The 22,687-nt window shown below is 53.4% G+C and overlaps 1 protein-coding gene across 1 annotated transcript; it reads right to left on the bottom strand.

Moving 5' to 3' along the window:
• Positions 1-160: 160 nt before the first annotated feature.
• GOT1 (glutamic-oxaloacetic transaminase 1) lies at positions 161-4,407 on the bottom strand. The gene is made up of 9 exons (XM_030950915.1): positions 4,195-4,407; positions 3,717-3,898; positions 3,031-3,154; positions 2,735-2,847; positions 2,425-2,529; positions 1,710-1,860; positions 1,409-1,574; positions 1,138-1,280; positions 161-856 (listed from the first exon to the last, which is right to left on the bottom strand). The coding sequence occupies exons 1-9, from the start codon at positions 4,307-4,309 to the stop codon at positions 717-719; spliced, it is 1,239 nt and encodes a 412-aa protein (XP_030806775.1). The 5' UTR covers positions 4,310-4,407; the 3' UTR covers positions 161-716.
• Positions 4,408-22,687: the final 18,280 nt, after the last annotated feature.

Below are 22,687 nucleotides of genomic sequence, written 5' to 3'. Positions count from 1 at the left end.
TGGCTGTGATCACCAGAGATGCAACACACCCTGAAAGAGAAAGGGACAGCCTTGAAACAAACTGAGTAAGTGGGCAAACCAGGATGTTGAGGCTTTAACCTCAGCCTGGGAGAGGTTCATGTGGTTTGAATACACAACATCACACAAGGCAGGGGTAGCATTCAGAGACAAAGGTTTAATTTCATGTCAGCAACACAAAGAAGCAATTATCACAATTACAAATATTTGCTCGTATAAGGCTCAGAAATTAGGAAGGGGTGGGACGGGTGGAGAGAAGAAGCTAGCAACAGCTTTACCCCTCCCCAAAATACTACTGAGTGGCATTAGTTCACAAGCCATGTGAGATCCCAACCTCTGTGCTGTTATTACACAGTGCATTGCACCGGCACCAGACTTTGCCATGATCAAAATGATCAGTTACGTGGAGTTGATTTGGACGTGCTAAAGATGCAACTCTAAGAGCCTGGAGACCAGGCTGCTGTTGTGAAACAAGAGCCAAAGTGGCTCATGCTGCACCCACCTCCTGGGGCACTGGCTTACCATATTGCAAGGACCACTTAAAAAATGTCAGAAGACGATTATCCCTGATTGAGCTACTGCTCCCATCTTTATTAAACCCCAAGAGGTGTGGGAAAAGGCAAGCCATGAGCAGAGAAAGACATGGACTACACACTATAGCTTTGGTGACTTCATGTAGGTTTGGTTGTTCATGTGCTTCATTGGATTTTTGTAACAGCTTCATGGATGGACTTGGCCACATAGTCCAGGTTCTTGGTAGTTAGACCACACATGTTGATGCGCCCACTAGCCATCAGGTAGATGTGTTTTTCCTTGACCATGTACTCCACCTGCTTAGCTGGGGAAACAATTGGACATCAGGTCAGAGCAGCTACCCACAGCTCAGAAAAGCCCAAAGAACTACTCAGGGATGCTTGAATCTTTCACAACAAGCAGAAAAGTTCAAGCACTGGCCACTAAAATACTGTGTGATGCTTCATCCCTCCCCAGCCACAGACGCAGTGATGCCAAAACTCCAGTGAGAGTGAGAGATTCCTGCTTGGACTGCTTCAGCCCAGTTCACCCATAGCAAAACTGCCCCCACCCAATCGTCCCTTCAACAGTCCACTGGATACTTACGGTTCAAGCCTGTGAAGCTGAACATGCCAATCTGCTCTGTGATGTGGTTCCAGGTGCCTGGGGTCCCGAGGGCCTCCAGTCGAGAGCGGAGCTCTGAGCGCATCAGCAAGACCCGATCTGCCATTGTCTTCACGTTGCCCTTCCTGCAGCAGGCAGGAAGCACAGCATGAGGGTGGGCACCCAGCTGGTTTGAAGCCATCTGGTCAAGCCTGACACTCAGATAAACAGCTTCCCTCCCTTGCCCTCTCCCACTGGCCCTGGCAACACGTACCACTCATCAAAGAGCTGAGGGGAAGCGAGTGTAGTGGCCACAATGCGTGCTCCCTGGGAGGGAGGGTTGGACCAAGTGGTGCGCACAATCTTCTCCATCTGGGACAGCACACGCTGCACGTTGTCTGCGTCCTTCCCCACCACGGTCAGGTTCCCCACCCGCTCATCTGTGGGCAAGCCAAGAGATGTGAGCCACTGGTTCCACACGTCGTGGCAAAGCAGAGAATTCCCCACCCCTCAGCATGCCAGCCCCATCTGTCTGGGTATGATGCTACTGGGCCAGCTTACTGCCAGACACTCACTGTAGAGCCCAAAGTTCTTGGAAAACGACTGTGCACAGAAGAGCTCAAAGCCCTCGGAGACAAAGTATCGCACAGCCCAGGCATCCTTGTCCAGGCTGCCAGAGGCAAACCCTTGGTACGCTGAGTCGAAGAATGGAAACAGGCTCCGGCGCTGCAAGGAGGAACAGTGTTAGAGGGAAATCCCCTCCCCACAAGCTCTCTTTTACCCCCCACAGTGCCCGTAGGAGGGAAAAACGACCACTGAGTTCCTGTGGGAATTCAAAGGAAACATGGTCCAGCAACACCAGACTGGTGTTCTGGTGTTGTTTCTTCCTACTGGGGCGAAAGAATAGAAAGACTAAAGTGGTCAATGAAAGTCAATGCAGGAGAAAACTGCATTTGAGGACATAAAAAGTGCACCACTTTATGTGCTACTATCCAGCATCTGCCTGCAGATAATCCTTCCAGCAAGAGAAATCTCACTATAGCCCATTCCATAGGGTGTGAAAACAAGAACTTGGAGGCACAACAAGAACTGCAGTGCATCTCTCCTCTGAGCACACACAGCCAGCATTCCGTTGTCCACCTCTCCCTTCAACACCTGCCTTGGGGGACCCTCAGCTTCTGCTACATCTCATGCCATTCCCTCAAAGCCCATTTCAGATGCAAATGCTCTGGCTGGCTTGTGAGCTATTTGCCCCCTCAGCATTGCTTTAGCCCCAGCAGCAGCCCATACCTTCATGACAGCAGCAATCTGCTTCCACTGCTCAGGAGTAGGGTCTGTGCCTGTTGGGTTGTGCGCACAGGCATGGAGGATGAAAATGGAGAACTCCGGGGCTTGCTGAGGAGAGAACACATCTTGGTCATACACTCACATGGACAAGACTGGGCACCCGCAGCACAGGGAGAGGCCTGGAGCTGCTCTGGGCAACAACAGTCTCTTTTGCAGTGATCCACTTCCCAGCACAGCACACCAGAGCCTAGCCAGCTGCAGATGCTGACAGTACAGCACCAAGCTCAGCCCATCCCATGCCAGTTTTACTCACCTCCATGTCATTCAGCAGCCCCTGGAGATCCAGACCCCTCTTGGCAGCATCCCAGTAGTGATAGGTTCTAATATCTTTGAAGCCAGCATCCATAAACACAGAATTGTGGTTCTCTGAGGAAAGAAATAACTTCTCAGAAAAGCACACCCTATCTCCAGCAAGCTTCCTTCTCCAGCCCCAGCACCTCCCCTTACACACACGAGAAGGCTGCTCCCTCACTGCCCCGGCCCCTGCAAGGAGCAGGGCTGTGCCTCCCTCACTCGCTGACCCACAGGGCTCCCTGGGACAGCACTCACCCCAGGTTGGAGTGGAGACGTAGACGGGGGTGGCTGTGTTGTTGTTGCCGTTGTACCAGCGCCTCAGGAAGTCGGCACCGATCCGCAGAGCGCCCGTCCCACCCAGGCACTGAACGCTCCCCACCTGCAACAGAGACACTTGCCAGCACTGCCCACCCGGGCCAGCACCATGAGCAGGGCATGGAAAGAGAGCAGAGGATTGCAAGAGTGAGACAGGATCCCAAATGTCTCCCCTGGGGTCAGCTCAGTCAGAATGCCATCCCCTCCCAGTGGTCTTCAACCTCCTTCAGTGCTCAGGCCCATCCTGACAACCTCTACTATTATAAAGAGACGCCAGCCATTCCTGTTACATTTTGGCACAGAGCAGATTCTCAGCTAGTAGTTTATTTCAGGAAAGGTGGTGTATTATCTGACTTGGGTTTCCTGTGGGGAAGCTATTAAAAGATGAAGGAAAACACATCCGATTCCGATCACAGGCCACGTTCAGCCTTTCCCCAAAACCACAACTACCTGCACAAACAGTTTCAACTGCATGAGTTCATCAAGTAAGCTACAATCAAGAAAGACCATGTCTGAGAAACCCCCAAATCCTGCCAAAATGCAGGACCTCTACACATTTGTGCTCTTCTACTCAGTCTGCTGTAGAGACACCCCATGGACCCCAGTGCTCCGTGTCTGCCACCTACCCGCTTCTCCTTGATGGCAGGGCTGTCATCACCCAGGGCGATCCGGGAGGCGTTGGCCCGGAACTCGGGCAGGCCCAGGATCGGCAGATACTCGTGGTTCAAGCTGTTGTCGTTGGCGATCATCTGCTCCACCTTCTTCACCACCGGCAGGACCCATGGCTGCCCCTCGTCCGTGCGGTAGGCTGCGGGAAAGGGAGAGCTGTTCTTACTGCACCGGGGGACGCTGCGCGGCCCGGCTCCCCGAGCGCCCTGCCCGGGACACCGAGGACGGCGGCCCGGCCGGCCCCGCGACCTTGACGCCCGCTGGACCTCGCTGCCCGCCTCCCCCCGCGCTCGCCGCGGCCCGCTGACCTTTGGGGTTCGAGGCCCGCCGCCGCCGCCCGGCCGCTGCAGCAGGCGCGGAAGCCGCCGCAAGGGCACCGACCGGCCCGAGCCGCGGGGAACGGCCCCGCCGAGCGGGACGGGGCCACGGACTCACCGCCCACGCCGAGGTTGACCTTCCGCGAGTCGCTGTCCTCCCGGAAATCCGCCGTGAGCTTGAAGACGGCGACAGGCGGGGAGTGGGGGACGGCGGCGAAGATGGAGGCGGCCATGGCGGCGCAGCCACTGCGTACCGGTCCGCTCCGGTTCGGTACGGGCGGCGCGCGGCGCTGGAGGAGACGCTCACCTTCACCGGCGGGGCGGGGCCGCCGCTGGCCGCGACCAATCCGTGCGCCGCGCCCGACCCCGCCCCCGCCGCCCGCCAACGGCAGCCCCGCCGTGCCCCCCGGCGCCGCGCGGGCGGCCAATGGCGGCGGGGAGCGCGGCCGGTGACGCGGGGACGCAGGCACCGCCCATGGCCGGCCGTGCCCCCGGGACGCCGCTCTGCCGGGGGCCGGGCCCGCGGCTGCGGGGGGGCGCGCAGAGTCGCCACCGGCATGTGGCGCCCGGTGCTGAGGGATTCCCGTAGCTGCGGGATTCCCGTAGCTGCAGAGATAGGGGGAGTGTCCCGGGGTGCGATGCCCCGTGCAGTACGGGGTGCGGCAGGGGATGCCGTGCCCAAGGCGGCAGCGCTCGGGGGTGCAGCGCTCGGGGTCACGGCACAGCCCCATTGGCACCCGGAGCTGCAGATCAACCCTGGAGCGCAAAGGCGGGGTGAAGGCAGCCCCGCGGTGCTGTGCTCGGGGTGCAGGATGGTGCCGGGGTGCAAGGCTCCGGGGCGCGGGAAGGTATCGGGGCGCCGTGCCCAGGTGTGACGGGTCTGGGCGGGCGGGGGGATCCCAGGGCTGCAGTGACGCGGGTGCGGGACGGGGACCGCTGTGAGGACGGTGAGTGTTTCCAGAGGCACTTCCCTAATTCACAGCAGGTCAGACGCTATGGGGTTACCCCGGAGAATCTCCCAGCGCCCAGGAAATCCCAGGGTCACCTGTGCGGGTCTCCGCTATCACTGCTTAGCTCGGGACATGGCACTGCTCCGTGGGGTCTTCCTCGCAGCGCCTCGCTGCCAAACTCCCCGCCCTTCGCGCAGGCTCAGCGCTTCCCACGCTGCCCCCGGCCCTCCGCGGCTCTTGCGGGCCGCTCTCCAGCCCCGCGGGACCCCCGGGGCTCCTGGGCGCGGCCGCCGTCGGGGGCGCGGCGGTGCCGGGCGGTGCCGGCAGAGGGCAGAGCCGGCCCGCGCATTCCGCCGCTGATCCCGGCCCCCACCCCGCAACCCCCGCGGCGAGCGGCACCCACGGCTCCGGCCCGGCCTGTGGCTGCTAGAACATCTCACCCGAGGCTGGCCTCACGCCTTCCTGGGGAGAGGGGTCGGTGCCGCCCGGTGCGTGGCCGCCTCCGTTAGGAACCTGCCACCTATCTCGAGCAGCTTTTGAAGTTTGTGAGAATCTGCCTGCAACCCTGCTACATCTAGGAAAGGCTTTGAGGGAGACGGGAAGCTCATGTCAAATAACAGCTCTGACAGCGTGACACACACCTCACACACCTCCCTTCGTGACATAAAACACGGGGGTACGGGACGGAAAAGGCCATGCTGTCCCCAAATGCTTTTGCAGACAACTGGTGTTGTACGTTCCCTTTGTTAACCCAGCCAAGATCCCTCTGAAAACCAGTTTGGATCCTTGTCCCCTTCCATGCCCAAGGCGGCTCCACAGCCTGGCTGCCCAGGAGGGAGCCCAGGGGCACAGCCTTCACCTCCCCTGGCTCTGGGCAGCACCTGGAAGAACTGCCCAGTGCACTTTCTGCTTAGCATGAGAGTGGGGAAGAGGCAGAGCTGTCTGTCGGCACAGTAGTGTGCCAGCACTTCTGTCTTCAGAGAAAACAGAATAATGAGAAAGGCAGAGGAGCAAAACAGCAGTGATAGACCAAAGCTTTGGCCCTGGTGATGTTTTTAGTCCAACTTGCACAAAATTTCGTTCACACCTGGAGAAAAAGCTGCATGGAAACCCCAAAAGAGCCCTAATCTTAACTCTAATCTCAACTGGATGAAGAATTTTTGGGTTTCTCAAGGTCAGTGGATTCTGCTAAATGAGAGATGCTGGGCAAGGAAGCAGTTGATGAAAACATGGGCATCAGAGGGATCTGAGGGTAGCCCACTGCAGGGTGAGTCATGTTTTCTGCTCACAAAGAGTAAAGCACTGCACAAGTGGAATGCTGCAATGGGAAAAACAGACAGATCCTATTTCTGGAGCAGACAGAAGTGCTAGGGAGTCCCCAGACTATCAGGCTCTCACTGCACTTACTGGTTTCTAATCCTATCACTTTCCAAAGAGCACTGGGATACTTGGGGACATGGCCAAGTGCTTTCCCAGTGCAGAACAGGGAAGTCACAAAGGCACAGGGGTGCTGCCTGCCAAGCTGGCTGCACCAAGCTGCTGCCTGGGACTGCCAGAGCAGGCTGAGCAGTGCTCGTTGCAGGAAAAAATGCAGTTTCCCCAAATCAGCACCGTTCTGTTCCCCTTCCTCAGGAGCTCCTGGGCAGCGTGAGCTCAGTGCTGCCAGTCTGGTGCGAACTGTCTGTGCCGCTGCCTGTGCCTGCGAGGCCGGGGTCGCTGACCCAGCAGGAGTTACCTGCCAGAGCGCTTGGTGCCTCTGGCTCAGCCGGCGTCCCGTGCCCTTGACGGCACGGATGGGACTCTGCTGGGAAGAGATGCAAGAATGAGACAATAAGAGACAAAGCAGCAGGCTGTCGGGCCCCCGAGCTGGGTGGCTTTGCGTTAGCAAGATCCCTCTGGCCCTGAGCTTTCATCTCCTCAGCCTACACAAAGGGTGCCACCAACACGTATGTAAAAGCAGGAGGAACATGGGAGCCAGCCCTGAGGCATCCCTCCCTTCATCTCCTGCCTTGGACTGACAGCCAGCAATGACCTGCCACTCAGTGGGAAAGCTTGCACACCTTACAGGGAGCGAAGAAGCCCCCGGGCACGCACGGCCGTGCCGCATGCAGACAGGGCCCCCCGCACTCAGCTCCTCTGGGAGCCAGAGGCAGGGGGGCTCACAGCCAGCCTGGCTCCTGCAGAGCTCAGCCTGCTGCGGGGATACAGCCACCACTGGGGACCAGGTGATGGCCTCCCGACACCAGCAAGGCTCACATGGTCTTGGAAAAAAGCCCTTTTTATGAGGGTGAGCTGCACTGACCCCATCCCATTCACTCCCTCTAGCAAGATTCACCCTCACACCCCTCTGGCCTCTGCCTCATCCTCTCCAGAGTGCCCTGCCCAGTGCTGGGCCACTGTCGATCTTGGCATCACAGTGAGGGGTTAGCAGCCTGCCCATCCCAGTCTGAGGCTGGTGCAAGCAGTGTGTGGCACGGAGCAGAGCCGAGGCGGTCCCCAGCGGGTGCCGTGCGGGGGCTGTTTTCCCAGCATCCTCCAAATACAGATGTTTTCTCAGTGCAGGATCCAGACAGAGGAGGGTAAAATGTTTTCATTCCAAGCTCTGGAGGTCAGGTCATGGTTTGTCTAAATGGCTTTTGTTGCTGTAATTATCAGATTAGCTGATCTCTGGCGGTGCATTTAGGGGCAGCTACATTAACTGTGGATCCTGACCCTTCCACTGCCACCCTGCCCAGCTGGGACGATGGGTTTGCAATGGAGCAGTGGGGATTGGGGATGTCATGGGAGCCAAGTTAAATGCTCATGATTAGTTTTGAGCTGGTACCCAACTGGACCCTGACCCAGGCAGTACATTTGAGGGAGACAGCAGCAAGGCTCCTTGACCTCACAGCACACTGAGCTGGGCCTGATCCTTCCCTCCCACTCCAACCTGCAGTGCACAGCAGCCATGGAGCCCTGTCCCGGGCACCTGCCTGCCACTGAGGCTGATGCTCGGCATGCAGACACAGGATGGGGGCATCTGTGGTGCCGTCCCTCGCTCAGAGCTGGTGGTGCTTGCAGGCACCAAGCCCAGCCGGTCCTAGGGGAGGGTGGTCCAGAACCTCACCCTGTGCCTGGCCTGCGGGAGCCTGGGGCTGTGCCTGGCTGCAGGGCACTGTGAGCCTGGGCAGCCCCAGCAGCCGGCAGGGCACAGGAACAGGAGCGTGAGATACCAGGCGAGACACAGAGCATGACAGGGAGAGGAGAGAGCAGGCTGAGGGACAGATAAAGAGGGATCAGGAGTTTCCGGCCCCCGCCAGCCCCTTGCCGGGTCCGTGGGTCCATCTGTCAGCGCCTGCGAGTGCTGATGGCATCGGGCCCTGGTGGCAGCCGGGCTGCAGGTCCTGCCGAGGGGCACCGTCAGGGGCGGGACAGGCCCTGCCCGCGGCTCCAGGGCCGGAGAGCAGCCGGGACGGGCCCTGCCCGCGGCTCCAGGGCCGGGCAGCAGCCGGGACAAGCCTGGCAGTGCCCTGCAGGTGCCCCCCAGCCTGGGCTCCCGGCCACCCTGCCGTGCAGCGCCCACCTCCTGCCCTCCTGCGCCGCCAGCCCCAGGGCACACACAGACAGGAGTGCCAGGGCCTGCACACGCTGGCACAAAAATAATCGGTTCCCTGCACACACTGGCACAGAAATAATCGGTTCCCACTCTGCTGAGCAGCAGATCCACACCTGGGTGCTCAGGCTGTCTGCTTGGGCACCGTGCCCGTGGCAGCCCCGACACGCCATCCCACCTCCCCTCTCACCTGTGGGTGGGAGAAACAGGAGGTTCCCTTGAGCAAAGCTGGAGCTCTATAATGAAAGAAATCAAAATCAGAAAAGATTTTATTGTTTCTCCATAAAACTTATTTAAAATGTGGCTTCACTGCATTTCAGTTTCTGAAGTTTTATAATGCCAGAGCATAACACCCCACTGAATGAATGCTTCTGGAGCAGAATATCTATGTCTTGTCTTTCAAAGAATATTTCAATCCCTTCAAATGCCTGAGAAAATTTCAACAGGAAAATTTTTCCTTTAAACATCATGCTCCTACAGGAAGTTTTGGCTTCAGCAAAACACACATTAAAAAAAATAGTGAAAGCTATGTTCCTGGTATCTTGTTAGTTTCCCTAATTGCCACCATGACAGAACTTGGTTAACTCCATCTTTGCTTCCAGCTCAAAGCCAGAGAACAACCCAGGGCAGCAAGGACAAAGCCTGTGCACCCCAAAAAGGAGCATATCCACCCACCTAATCAGGCTCAAACCTCTCCTGCCACTGCAGATTCTTGTGCACAGCCAGAGGTTTGCTGTTTCTCTAAAACCATTTTGCACATTAGTTCTGGGGTCCCAGGAATCCTAGCTTGCCTTATGGACCACTCATGGCCATGCTTGCCTGTTCTGTGTCTATTAATTCCCATGGGCACTCAGGAGTTTCCCCTAATTTTTCCTTTTGCATCAGCACTGCTGGCAGATGTCAGGGCACTGTGACCTGCTCAGGCACTGACACCTGGTACCCTGGTGCATTGAAGGTGGTTTCCTAAGGGTGTGGAAGACCAGAGGGGGAAAGGACAGGCACTTCTATGTTAAGGCATGGACTTCTGCACAGCCAAGGAAATGGGTTTTGGGACATCTGACATGAGGAGATAGATGCCATTCCCAAAGGCATCAAACCTGCTGGCCAGGCCTCTGCTCTCTCCCCAGTGAGCCTGGCTCAAGGGTTGGGATGGAGACACTGGATGAGTTGCAGGGAGCTGCTCTGCCATGGTGTACCCAGGCTGCCAGGCAGCTGTGGGAGCTGTGCCCTTGGGGCTGAGGCAACTGCAGCACAGCTGGTCCCAGCTGGACCCCTCTGGACAGGGTGTGTCCCCAGCACAGCCAGGACAAGGCCAAGGAAAGGGAGTCCAGCTCTCTTGCAGGGAGCCCAGTGCTGCGGGTAGCTTCTGGACCTTGGTGTAGGAGCAGATTTACTGAAAACAATTTGTTTAATATCAAAAATAATTTCTTGCAGCGTTTCAGCTGGCGTCAGCCAAGCGCTTACTCACCCGGGAATTCAAACAAAGGCAGGGCTGGCGCCCAGCCAGGGGGTCGGGCGCTGGGTGGTCGTGTCCATCCCGGCCTTGGACACGCCTCTGGGTCACTTGCAGGCTTGTGGCATGATGTCTCCATTTATTTATTGGAAATGTTTGAACAGGAAATGCTAATGGTTTGGGTTTGTGGAGACAGCTGGAGGGGTCCGGACGGAGCTGCTGAGAAGGGGAGGGTGCACTGGGACAGGGCAGGCCAGCAGAGAAGGGGGAATCAGTGCTGCCACTGGGGATTTGTCCCTTGTGTTTGTGGTGAAGAGCCCAGCAGGAGGTGAGGCCAGGGAGCACCCTGCCAGCTCTGCTGCCTCCTCCTTCACTGCTGCCTGCATCCCACAGGGCAGGGGTGCACGGCAATGGTGCTGGCAAAGTGGTGAAGGAGGAACAGCAGCCACAGGGCATGGCACATCTGATCCCATCGCTGGCCAGCTGGGTGTCCATTAGCGTGGGAGAGATGTGAAAGTGCTGCCTCCCCCTGCAAGGGGGTCGAGAGGTTCCTATGCAGCCCAGCTCTGGAGCGGGCTGTTCCTGCATTTGCTGATAACAGCGGAGGTAAAGCCTGACCCAGGAAAGCAGGCAAGATCCGCAGAGATAAACTCCCCGCAGCAAGACAAAGGCACTGACCTCCCCACTGCACCAGCTGCTGCATTCCCACAAGCACAGCAACAATTGCCCAGGAGCAGCCCTGACCTGCACCCAGCCCCACTGGCCAGCCACCAGGAAAGGCCCCGTGGCAGCCAGGAATGCCTCTTGTCAGGATCACAGCACAGAAACCACATCTTGGGGTTTTTAACCAAATCTACTGTCCATACCATTTTTCTGAGCAGTGAGAGCAAAGAGCTTGCTGCCATTGCTTGCTCCTCATTCAGCATCTTGGCCCTGCTGCATTGCACAGCCAGAGGGATGCTGTTCAAGCACTCCTTTGTATTTCCCACCTCACTTCTATCTGCACATTTGCAGTACAAACAGGCTTTAAGTTTCATTCCCAAACACAGCTAAAGCTGTGCTATGCACTCACTGATGCAATTCAGGTGTGAGTGCCTGGAGCCCCACACACCCAGAGCACACCCAGGGCACTGAACAGCAAGCACGAGCTCAGCTCTGTCTCCCCCTGCCCTGCCTGGGACCCACCCATGGACCAGGAGGCTGGAGCCTGCGTGGCATTTCCCCATGTCAGGTCTGCCCCAAGAGAGCATCAGCTGAAAAAGGCAGAGGCACTTAATGGGATTTGCAGAACACAGCTCAGTTACACACCATACGGCTGTTGTCTCAGGCATGTTTTTAAAATCTTTATCTCTGCATCATTACACACTGATCTACATTTGAAAAGAATCCCTTCGGTTCCCTACCTCTGAAATGAGGATAACTATCCTTCACCTCATAGCAGGGTTATGAGGATAAACAGATTAAAGACTGTGATATTGTTGCAAAGAAGATTAAACAAGCCCCTGTGACAGACAGCCCAGGGGCAGGGACCAGCATCAGAGCCATGCACGCCGACCCACGTCTGCACCATGCTAATGACCCCAAAATCCCAGCGACAGGTTTGCGCTGTCTGCCTTCCCAGGACACAGCTGCATGCCTGCAGAGGGGCAGTGCCCCAGCCCGGGATGTGCACCTGTGCCCTGAGAAAGGGCCGAGCAGGGGTGCCGGGGGAGCAGGGGCTGGGAGGTGCTCATTAGGAGCACAAAGTTTCAAGAGGACATCAGAGGTCCAGGCGCAGCACTGTGGGCAGTGGGGTGCAGCAGGGCAGCTGCTCCCTCTGCACATCCCTCCCTGCAACCTCAGAACAGGACAACCCTCTTCCACTGCCCACAGTCCTGCTCATCCCTGTCCCTCTGGGTGCCCTGGGCTGGCAGGGACAGTGGGGAGATGTGCACTTCTGCAGAAAGCTGGCGGGGGAGAGGATGAGCCGGACAATTACTGTCTGGAAAGTCTCACCCGGATCCCTAGTAAAATAATGGCACAAATATTAAGAAAAGGAGCTCTGTAAACATCTAGAGGATAATGAAACCATGAGCTATAAGCAGGATGGGATTTGTAAATAAAGTGCTGTGCCAAAAACAACAAGCCCTCCATAATTGTTTTGGATAGAAGGACAAGATTAGTGCGGGAAGGGGACTTGGCGGATGTCATGAGAGGAGACCTGGAAGCACCGGGTTTGTCCTCCTGCCTGGCCATTAGAGTCTCTGGCATGTTTGGGCAGGTTTAAGGAGGCTGACCTGTACAAAAGGTGCTGCTGATGGCATGGCTGGCACCTGGGAACATACCTGGCCTCTGCAGCTGGACACCTGCACTCCCCCAGCCTGTCACACCAGCACTGCAGCAGCTGCTCACACTTTGGCCACCTCAGAGCTGCCAGGAGAGAGCAAGGCTAAACCTGAGACCCCATCCCAAATGAGACATCACACCTCAAAGGGCTGGGAACCGTGCAGTGCAGGAATAAGGCAGCTGGCCGGTCATGGAGTGGCAGAATGAGAAACAAAACCAAGCAAATCCAGAAGCAGGAAAATAGTACTGGCACCTTCCATGATGTTTCCCAGGTTTGGACAAAACTCTGTCTTTTGTGAACATCAAAATAGCATGTTCTGCAGGACTGCAGGGTTCCCTGGTGCTCTCAAGTATCAGCTTTTTGGCCAGACATACAGGAAATGTGCATGCACCACCTTGCAACCAGCCCTTTGAAATGCTACTGTAAAAGCACACGTAAGCACCACCAGTCATCAGCACTGCACAGGACAAACTCGTCCAGTGCAGACATTGCAGGAAGGAAAAGCAGAAGCCTGGCCAAAATGTACCTGATTTGTGCTGCAGCCCTGGGTCTCTGCAGTAGCCAGTGGTGCCGGGCTGGATAACGCGCGCCCGTGGCATGCAGGGCAACGCTTGCTCACAAAGCCAAGATGAAATGCACCATATATGGTGAAGGTATTATTAGTCCATGGCTTCTTCCTAGGATGTTCTGAGGAAATCCTCCCTGAAAATGGGGAACAAAGATGTTTGACTGTGTCTCAAGCAGGGACGTGAACTGCCCACAGGACCAAAAGCAACGGCTTCAAAGAAACAGGGAGCAGTGACATGTCAGAGCCTTGGGTATCTGTGAGGTGCTTTACAATATTCTGGTTAAGTACTTGTCTTAATTAATACTGATTGCCCACCCATTACCTACACCCTGACTGGCTTCCAGAAGTTGTTCTCAGCAGGGAGATGTTGCTGCAATGGTGTCAGCACTGGTCTCCAGGTACCCAGTGCAGGCACAGGGCAGCTCAGAGTCGGCCGCAGTTTGCTGCTGCCAACACTGGCTGCAGCCCTACAAGTCATGGAAAAGATGGAGTACCAGCTTGTGGGTTTTGACTGAGCTGAATGCCAAGCTGGATGTGTTGGCTAGCCCTCTAACACATGACTCTGGCTCTGACAGGGGTTTGTTTGGGGTCCTGAGGGTGAGCAACTGGATGTGAGCTCAGTGTTGGGACCACATGGTAAAATGCAGTCCTGGGCATCAGAGCTGGGAGTGCAGCAAATGGGAGTTGTGAGGCACTGCAGCACAGGATGCTAACCCTGAGGTACTGTGAATAGCCTGGTGCCCCACTTTAAAAAGATCCAGATGAAGTGAGAGATGTAAATGTGATTCCCACCCCCCCATATTTCCCACAGCATCCTGCAGACAGAGTGGGGAGGTATGGGCTGAAAGGGGGAAGACACAAGGTGGCTTGAAAACTGAATGAAGTGATGGAATCTGCGTCTTCAGACATTTCCAAAATTGAGTGGATCAAGGCCCAACCAGCGGGCTGCACTGCCAGAGTCCCTGAGGCCAAAATTATTCTGTGAAATGAGAGTGCAGAAAACAGGCACAGAAAAGACACAGTTGCAGGAGAATGCACCCCACAGTGACAGAATCAAGCTCAACCTGTTTTCTTCTTAAAAAAGCTCAAGAAATTTGACTGCTATGCACAAGTACTCTCATAGTAAGAAAATATCATGTGCTAACATCTTTTTATTCTAGCCAAAAAAGGCAGAACAAGAATCAATGGTTGGAAATTAAAAGCCAGACAACCCTGCATAAGAAATACGACATACATTTACTGAGCAATGCTGATTAACTGGTGGATTAACCATCAGGGATTAAATAAGACCAAACCATGAACTCCCTTGCTCCTCCAGACCAGATGCTTTTGTGCATTAGTGAAACCCCAGGTTATTTGGATCCGGAAAGGGTAACAAGACAAGGCAGTCGGGTAGATCAGCATAGGTGATCTAATGACTGATCTTAAACATTGTGAGTAAAAATACCTCGTGTTACTAACACACATAGAAAAACTCCCATTGCACAAGCTCCGTGTAAACACTGGACAGTTGACATCTGCAAACCCACAGATGGAGGGGGACAACAGTTGTTGCTCCTGTTTTAGAAACAGAAAAACACCCAGCCCACAGACGACCTGCAGGGGCCTTGAGACAGGGCAGAGACCAGGAGTGAGGCACGAGCTTGGAACACCACGAGTCTGTCAGCAGTGAATTCATGAGAGACATGGGCTCTGCCCCAGGATGCTCCTGGATACTGTGTATTAGACATGTGGCATGCTGGGGTTGGGAAGAAATGGCCTTTCTGTGCAGAGCTTTGGGGAATCACACAAGGTATATGACCATTCCAGGAAAAGTAGGGTCAGAGTGATGTACAGAAACAGGGGAAAATTTGGATAGGGAAAAAAAATGGTTAGGAGTAAATACCAAAAAAACCCAAACTAATAATACCAAATAAAATAACAAAAAATAAACTAAAGTATAAATTTAAAAAAAAAATCAAAAAACCCAATCAACCAACCAAAAAAAACCCCAAAAAAACCCCAAAAACCCAAAACAACAACAACAACAAAAAGGCAAAAAAAAAAAAAAAACAAAAAAACCCCCACAAACAACAACAACAACAACAAAAAACCACAAAAAAACCCACACACAAAAAACCAACCCAACAACAACCTAATGGAAACCTTCACAGCTGAAGCAACACACACCTGGCAAGGACCAGTCCTGAATAGACTGGCCACAGGCAAAATTATCTTCCCTTTTTTTAGTATCTGTATTCACAGAATTATAAAAAATAAGCCTGGAAGGCCCTTGAAAGGTCACCTAGCCTGTCTGCCTGCCCCCAGACAAATCAAACCCTTCCTGGTGGAGCTTTTGTCTTAACTCTTCCTAAAAGAAGCCTCTAGTGGTGACGACGGCTCCAGGAAAAACAAGTTTTAATCCCTTTTACCGCAATCATTGCAGGGTGAGTCTACGGCTTCTTCTACCCACCTGAAAACAAGCAATAGCCCATTATCTCATACTTTGTAGCAGGGCTTTATGCATTTAAAGACTTTTATCTTTTTTCCCTGTAGTCTTTGTGTTGTGATACCAAGCTACCCTTCAGCCTTCTCCAGTATGTCATGTTTTCTGAATTTCTGATCTTGTTCTTCCCTGGGCTTTCTCCAAGAGCAGCAACTTGAAACGCTGAGCCCCAAGTGGGATTCAGTGCTGAGTCTGACACTCTTTAAAAGCAGCAGGATCACATCAGGTGTCTTACAAACACCTTGTTCATATGTCCTGGTCTGATTTTGCTCTTCTCACTTGGGCTGCTGCTGTCTCACACTCCCTGCAGGACCCACAGTCACCTCCAGCTACTTTCCCACAGAGCAACCTTACTCATTCCCCAGCCAGTGCCTGCAATGTTGATTTTTCCCAAATCACAGAAGAGCCTTATATTTGTTCTTATCAGCAGGTTTATTTCAGGTTCTTCACCTTCTCAAGAAAATCATTCTTGCAGACTTGTGCTGCAGGTGAAAATCACTGATGAAAGCACCAACTACCCCTAAACCAAGACCAGGCCCTGTCTGAGGGCTGAGCATGGGAAACTGCCCTTCCAATACCTTTTCCCAGCCAGCTGTGTCCTCATGTAGCCACACACTCATCTAGACCACATTTCTCTACTACTCACAAGAATTCAAGAATTTCATGTGGAAATGGTACTAAACTCCTGTGAAAGTCAAGATTTAGCACATCTTGTCTTTCCTATGTCAGGCAGCACGGAAATCCTCAGGTAGAAAATTTGGTTGATTCAGCTCTTAGCTGATGGCCAAAGCTGTCACTTACTGGTTCATTATCCCTGCTCTTGTGTTGTGTCACTTAATGATGTATTTGCCTGTCTTCAGTCTGTTTATGATCTGTTTATGTCAAAGGTCCCTTTTTCCTTTACTTCTGCACCCCTAGTCTTGAGTAAAACTCAGGAACTTGGAAAGCCACAAAGATTAATTTGGGGGGAAAAAAAAAGGGAGGGAAAAGAAATACTCAACAACTACATCCTCAGAACTCACATGTTTATCCAAATTCATCTGAACCTTCTGGGGACAGTGACTTTTTAGGGTAAAATGAAAACAAGTTCAAGTGACTTTTCCATCCCTGCAACAGTACAGTAATTCCAGCCAATCTGAGACAATTTTCCAAGAAGATTTCCTGCAACCTCACAGTGATTAAAGGAAATAACATTGTGAATAAAGGGACATTCTTCAAAGTCAATGAAGGAGCCACAAACTGTACATTCTCACAGAGGGCCGGAAAGCGCCGGCGCGAGGTGGATTTTGCGGAGCGTGGCCCCCCAGAAGGAAGAGGGTGGGCTGCCACTCCATCCCTCTTCCCCAGGCAGGGGTTGTGACCGGGCTTCTCCCGGAGCAGGCGGTGAGGGAAGAGGGTCCCCAGGCTCTCCATGCTTGAGGCCAAAAGGCTTGGCCCCACAAGCTCCGGCTCCCCACCCCCAGGTGAGAATTCGACAGGTTTAGGGCCAGGTGGCAAGGGGCAAGAGCCCGTGGACCCTCTCAAATCCCAGGGTGGCTATGCAAAGGCAGCGTGCCACCACAGCTGTTTCATGCCACAACCTTCCTCCTAGGAACCTGCCCATGCCTCGCTTGCCTCCATCAGTCCCTCAGTGCCTTTGCTTGGGGTTGGCACGAGAAGGTGAATGGGCCCAAAGAGCCGCCTGGGCAGAGGCGAGAGCACTTGGCTGCCATGGGGAGCGGCGTCCTGCCCGAGCCACCCCTGTCCCTGCGAGTGCCCCGACACTGGGACCAGCCAGGCAGGGAGCAGCCTGCACTCCAAACAGCTGGGCAAGGGCACTTTTAAAAGCCCACCTTGTTAGCTGAAACAAAGAGAAGGGGGTAATGAGGAAGGGAGAGGAGAAAGGTGAGAGGGGCTCCCTGGCAGCCTAAACACACAGGCTTCAGTTGATGCTGCGTAATAAGGGAATTAGCTAATGAGCTTACTGCGGCACAGGGACAAGTCCTTTAGAAATATCATGGCCACCTGGGGAGGCTTGCAGAGGAGCCAGGCGGCCTTAATCTGGAAAGACAAGCCCCCTCTGCCCCTCCCCAGCACCGCTTCCTCCCTGGACAGAGCGTGTCCCGGGGTGCCACAGAGGGCTGACACAAATCCAGCAAGAACTGGGCAGGAAAAGGATAGTAAAGAGTGGTTTAAAAAAAAACAGCCTGTGCTCACGGCTGATCTTAGATGTCCATGCAGTGGGGATGGGGCTGCTCGGGGACCAGCGTGATCCAACTGCCCCTGGACAGCCAGCGCTGCCCCAGAGAGCCAGCAGAAGGGATTCCAGAAGTATGGATTGCCTTTCCCTGCACTGGCAGCTGTGACAGATATGTCAGACAAAACCAAGTAACTCCAAAATACGGACTGAGTGTTTTTTTGCAAATGTCCAAACACAGCCTTATAAAATCTGAGGCGAATGCAAATTCATATAAAAGTGCCTGTGAATGTGCTAATTGAAGGAAAAGTGGGTGAGAGAATCTGATGTTGAAAGTCACTTAGAACAATGCAAACACTAAATATACAAATACTCATCAAATACTTATTTAGAAAGTGGCTTTAGACAGTGAACAGGCTGGGTTGAAAAAAAAATTATTTGCTGATAAATATTGAACTCATTGAGGAATTTGGGCATGTGGCAGTATTTGCATGAATTAGAGCGGGGGAAGTATGAAAGCGTCAAAGACAGAACACTTCTCCAGTGAAAAAAGAGACAAGCAAAAACTTCAGCCAAAAATAAGACTCCACTTAAAAATTACTCTCACACTAGTGAAGACATGACCAAGCCCCTGTATTCACTAGAAAAATATAAATTGATGATTTTTATTATCATATTGAGGCAGAATTGTTATTAATGATGCAGAAAACAAATTATAAAACTTACACTTATTCTGTAAAAAAATTGCTTAAAATTTTCTAGCTCAAAAATAATTAGATTGACAGGTATTCTATGGAAACCAATTTCATTTCACTTTTCAATGGGATATTTTGAACCAATTTTTTCCTTTCAGTTTTCTAAAGCAGAAAGCTTTAGAAATTTGAAGGCATTGTGTTTCCAGTTTTTCCTTGTCCTCTTTTTGTCCGCTGCCCTGAAGCTGCTTTATGATAGCTGATGTTTGTGCTGGATTTCCTCCTCTTTTCTGATCCTTTATTCCCTACTCCAAGCTTTACAAAATTTTAGCATTCTTGTAAAAGCAAAAAAGAAAAACCCTAAATGCAATTATCTCTTCCTCAGCCATCGAAGAGTTGTAACAATAAAAATAAAAGAAGAAAGAACAAAGATTTGTCAACATTTAAATAGTTTTTCAGCTGTAGTAGAAAAAATTATGCCTACTCAGAAAATGACGGGACCTATAGAAAAATTATTCTTTTTTTTTCTGTTTTCTTTTGTGTGAAGATTTTTTTCTGAAATACTTTAGTTGGGTTTTTTTGGTTTTGTTTTTTTGTTTTGGATTTTTTCTGGTTTTTGTTTGTTTGTTGGTTTGGTTTTAATTTTTTTGGTTTTTTATTTTTTGTGGTAGGGAAAAATCAGGGTCTGTTTTCTGGGCTGCTGCTTTCTGATTAGTCTTGACGATTAAGGCCCCGGGGTCCCAACCACTTTGGGGATTCAGCTCCCACACTGCTGGCTGGGGAGGGAAATCTCTTGTCTGCTGCACCAGGAGCAGCAGCTTCTCCTGCAACCACAGCGTCCAGCAGAAGGGGTGACATTAGGGGGAGCGTGGCTGCTGGGCTCAGAGGTGACATGAGCCATGGGGATGACCCCACTGCTGTGGCAGCAGCAGCAGGTGTGTGGGGCTGCAGACACCCTGGCTCCACACTGGGGGAGATGCCAGTGCTGGGTACAAGAGCCTCACACACCTGCAGTATGGCTAAAGGGAGCAAAACTGCCACAGCTGGCATTTGGGAAGGAGGGTGGGACATTCCCTTGCCTTTCCAGTTGGTCACTGCTGCCCCAGCTCTGAGTCCAGCACAGTGAGCACAGCGAGAGATGCCCCAGGCGCCCGCCCATGCAGGGACCATGGCCCCAAGAATCGCCCCTTCCTGGGCATGGTGAGGTGGGGGCCGATGGAAGCAGTGACCTCAGCCCCTCTCTCCCTGAGCAACAGGGTCCTTCCACAGCTCCTCGCTCCTCAAGTGTCCACTGTGGGGTAGGGCACAGCCCCACAGAGAGGGCGGTGGACTGTCACTCCACAGACACAAAACAATAGTCAGTGTCGATTATTTATTTTCCAAATAAATCAGCGGGTCCTGCAGGAGAAGGGCTGGAAATCGGCGAGTTTAGATTAGACCCTCCCCAAACCCCGGCTGGGCCTTGAGCCGCTGTCAGGGCTGCAGAGAAACAGCAGCGAACTCTCACGCAAATGGCCTATAAAAAAGGCCCCTGTCAAAGGCACCTTGACCTGGAGGCTCGCTGTGGTGCTGAGCTCCCCGTGGCCCTCCCCTCCCCGGGCCGCGCTCCCCTCGCATGATGTATTTCCCCTGCCTTTTTTAGAGCTGCATTATGTTAGCTCCAGGAAACAGCCTCTTCCTTCTTATAAACACAGCCCTGGGTTACTGACCAGCGGCCCTGCCACTCCACAGCCACTCTCTGTCCATCCATCACACCTCGCTGTCACCCTGGCAACATATCTCTTGGACCGGTCCGGCTCCAGGGATGGGAGAGGCAGGAGGGGGGGATAAGGGGGGGTCACATACACAGAGCACAATTCCAGCCTGCTGACTAATTCCCTGGAAACCCTGGGGCTGCACAATGAGAAAGCCTTTCCGAGGGTTTCTCGAGCGTTACTGGAAGGTCGGATGAAGGTCAGCGCAAGGACATGGCTCCTGCTTTCCCCACCGTCAGCAAGGGCGGGTGCGCGGGGCGGACGTGGGTGAGCTGCGGGGGTACCACGGGTGCACGGTGGGAGGGATGTTTGGAGAAGGGAGCCTGGGCCCAGGCGGCCCTGGGATGCGGCACAGAGCCCACTCGCCACTGCTGGGTGCAGGAAATGTGCCTGGGACGGGGCTGGCGGGGTGTCCTGGCAGCCAGACAGGCGTCAGTGCTTCCAGCAGGACAGGGCATGGCCAGTGGTGTGGCCTTTTGCCACCCGGCGAGGGAAGGGAAGAATTACTTTGGCCCCATGTGAACTCCCCACCAGCTTTGCTATGGCCCCAGTGCCTGCAAACTGCTGGCCTGACACAGCATCCCTGCATAGGTCATTCACAGTGCAGGATGGATCCTGGGGGAGAGCACCAGGATGGGTCCTCGGGAGAGTATCCCAGACATGCTTGGATACCCATGGTCTCCAGTGTGCTGGGACATCAACAGCACAGGGACAAGACAGGAACTATACCAAGAGATCCAGGTTGTCCTGTCAGCTGGCACAGGGACATATTTTGGCTGAGCCTTTGAGCCATCCAGCCTCTTGTATGGATGGCTGAAGCACAGCAACTGCAGCGGGAGGGGTCCAGCCGTGTCCTGCTCCTGGAACACCACCCTTGTCCATCCCCACCTGCTTGTCCTTCATGTTAAGCCATTGTCTCCAAGAGGAAATGCCATTTAAAGGCAGGTATTTTAAAAGAAATGGGAGATCTCTGCTCTCTGAACAACACAGCACTTCCTGCCTGTTCCCTGCGTAAAGCTGGGAGTCAGGTTTACACAGGGATAGAACAAAAAAGGCAATGCTTTTAAGGACAGATCTTCACAAACCCAAACTAAAGCCCCATGAGGGCAAATCCTTTCTAATCCATGCTCTTCCTCAGAGGTGTAAGTGGAGTGGAAGGGTAGAGGGGAGGGATTTAAATCTGGAAAACAGTTCCCCATCTCTTTGGTCTGGCAGAGGGCCCACTGATAGACTAAAAACAAGTTTGCAAAGAAGCCTGTGTGGGATAATCCAGCTATGGCCCCGGAGGGGATGAGAACAATTAGGAGTCCTCTCTCAAGTCTCCACTCCAAGACAGAAAAACAGTTTATAGTTTGGTCCAGAGTTGTTGTTAGAAAGTTCTGAATCATCAGGATACACTAACAATTTCTGCACAGTAATTGCCAGGATAATTCATTAGGCGGACTCAGAGATAAACTATTAACAGAAGCTTCCAAATCTCCTACCTGCCTTCCCGTATGCAGGATGCAGGGGCTGCCCTACTTATACAGCGGCTGTCAGTGAGGATCTGGGTTCAGGAGGGAACCATATGAGCAGCTATGGCTAAATACAAAAAGGTATGTCAAAGGAAAACAAAAGAATGGGTATTTATTAGACGTGTGCAGGCCAAGCACATGCTCTGCCTTGAACCTTTCCAGGCATGGTAATCAGCCAGGGAGCAGTTTGCCTTCACTGCCACTGAACATGCCGCAGCCTCCAGCCACAGCAACCATTCTGCTTCCAGAGAAAACCCACCACAGCATTGGAAGCTGGCCTGCTGTGGCCTCTGGAAGGATAGTGCAAAATGTCTTTGGGCTGAGCCTGTCAGGTTTTGACTCATATTTACCCAGAAGAGACAGAAATTACGAGCTTCCCCAGCCTCATTTTTCCCCCCAGCCCCCAAATGCAGGTTGTTGCATGACAGAGGATATTTGTGTCCAATCCTCCTGAGCTGGTCAGCCTCAAATCACATTTGGGAAGATGAAACAGTGCAACAGCCACTGGCTGTGGGTGCCCCTCAGAGCAAATGTCAGCCCCATAGACAAATGCCAGCAGAGTTGAGGAATGCCACCACACAGAGGCCTGCGCACCTCCCTATGTATGTGCTCAGCCAAGGTTGCAGCATAATTTCTGCCAAAGCCGGTTCCTGTATCCTTTTTCAGCTCAATTTCCCTGAAACCACTCTGCAAACCCAGAGCTGTGTACCATTTCTTTCACAGCTTTGCCAGCTCCAGGGTAGCCATGGCCAGGATGGCTTCATCTGCATGGGAACAGCTGGAGGAATCTTGATTAAGCAGGGAGAGAAGTGGGTACTGGCTGCCAGGCAGATGCCCTAAACAAGAGTACCTTATCAGCTCCGTTTCCAAGATGAGACATCTGTCACCACCTTGCACAGAGCCAGCCCAGCCACTTACTCCTCACCGGCACGTCTGTACAGAAACATGAGGGCTTCCGTCTCCTTGAAGGAAGCCACAGAAATAGCCACCATATAATTTGCAAAATTTCTTCTAGAAAATGCTTTGCTTGGGCTCATTGCACCCAGAATGCTTTGGGGGCCAGTGCAGGACAGGAGCAGAAGGCAGCATGCAGCTGCATTC

This window comes from Camarhynchus parvulus, chromosome 6, assembly GCF_901933205.1.
Source record: "Camarhynchus parvulus chromosome 6, STF_HiC, whole genome shotgun sequence".
Lineage (NCBI taxonomy): Eukaryota > Metazoa > Chordata > Aves > Passeriformes > Thraupidae > Camarhynchus > Camarhynchus parvulus.
This window is presented reverse-complemented; position numbering and strand designations above follow the sequence as displayed.

Coding starts and splice junctions, on each gene's coding strand:
- GOT1 (XM_030950915.1), bottom strand. CDS start 4,309: ATGGCCGCCTCCATCTTCGCCGCCGTCCCCCACTCCCCGCCTGTCGCC. Junction 3,155..3,716: donor CTGCCATCAAGGAGAAGCGG/GTAGGTGGCAGA, acceptor TCTCTGTTGCAG/GTGGGGAGCGTTCAGTGCCT. Junction 1,861..2,424: donor AGATTGCTGCTGTCATGAAG/GTATGGGCTGCT, acceptor TCCTCCTTGCAG/CGCCGGAGCCTGTTTCCATT.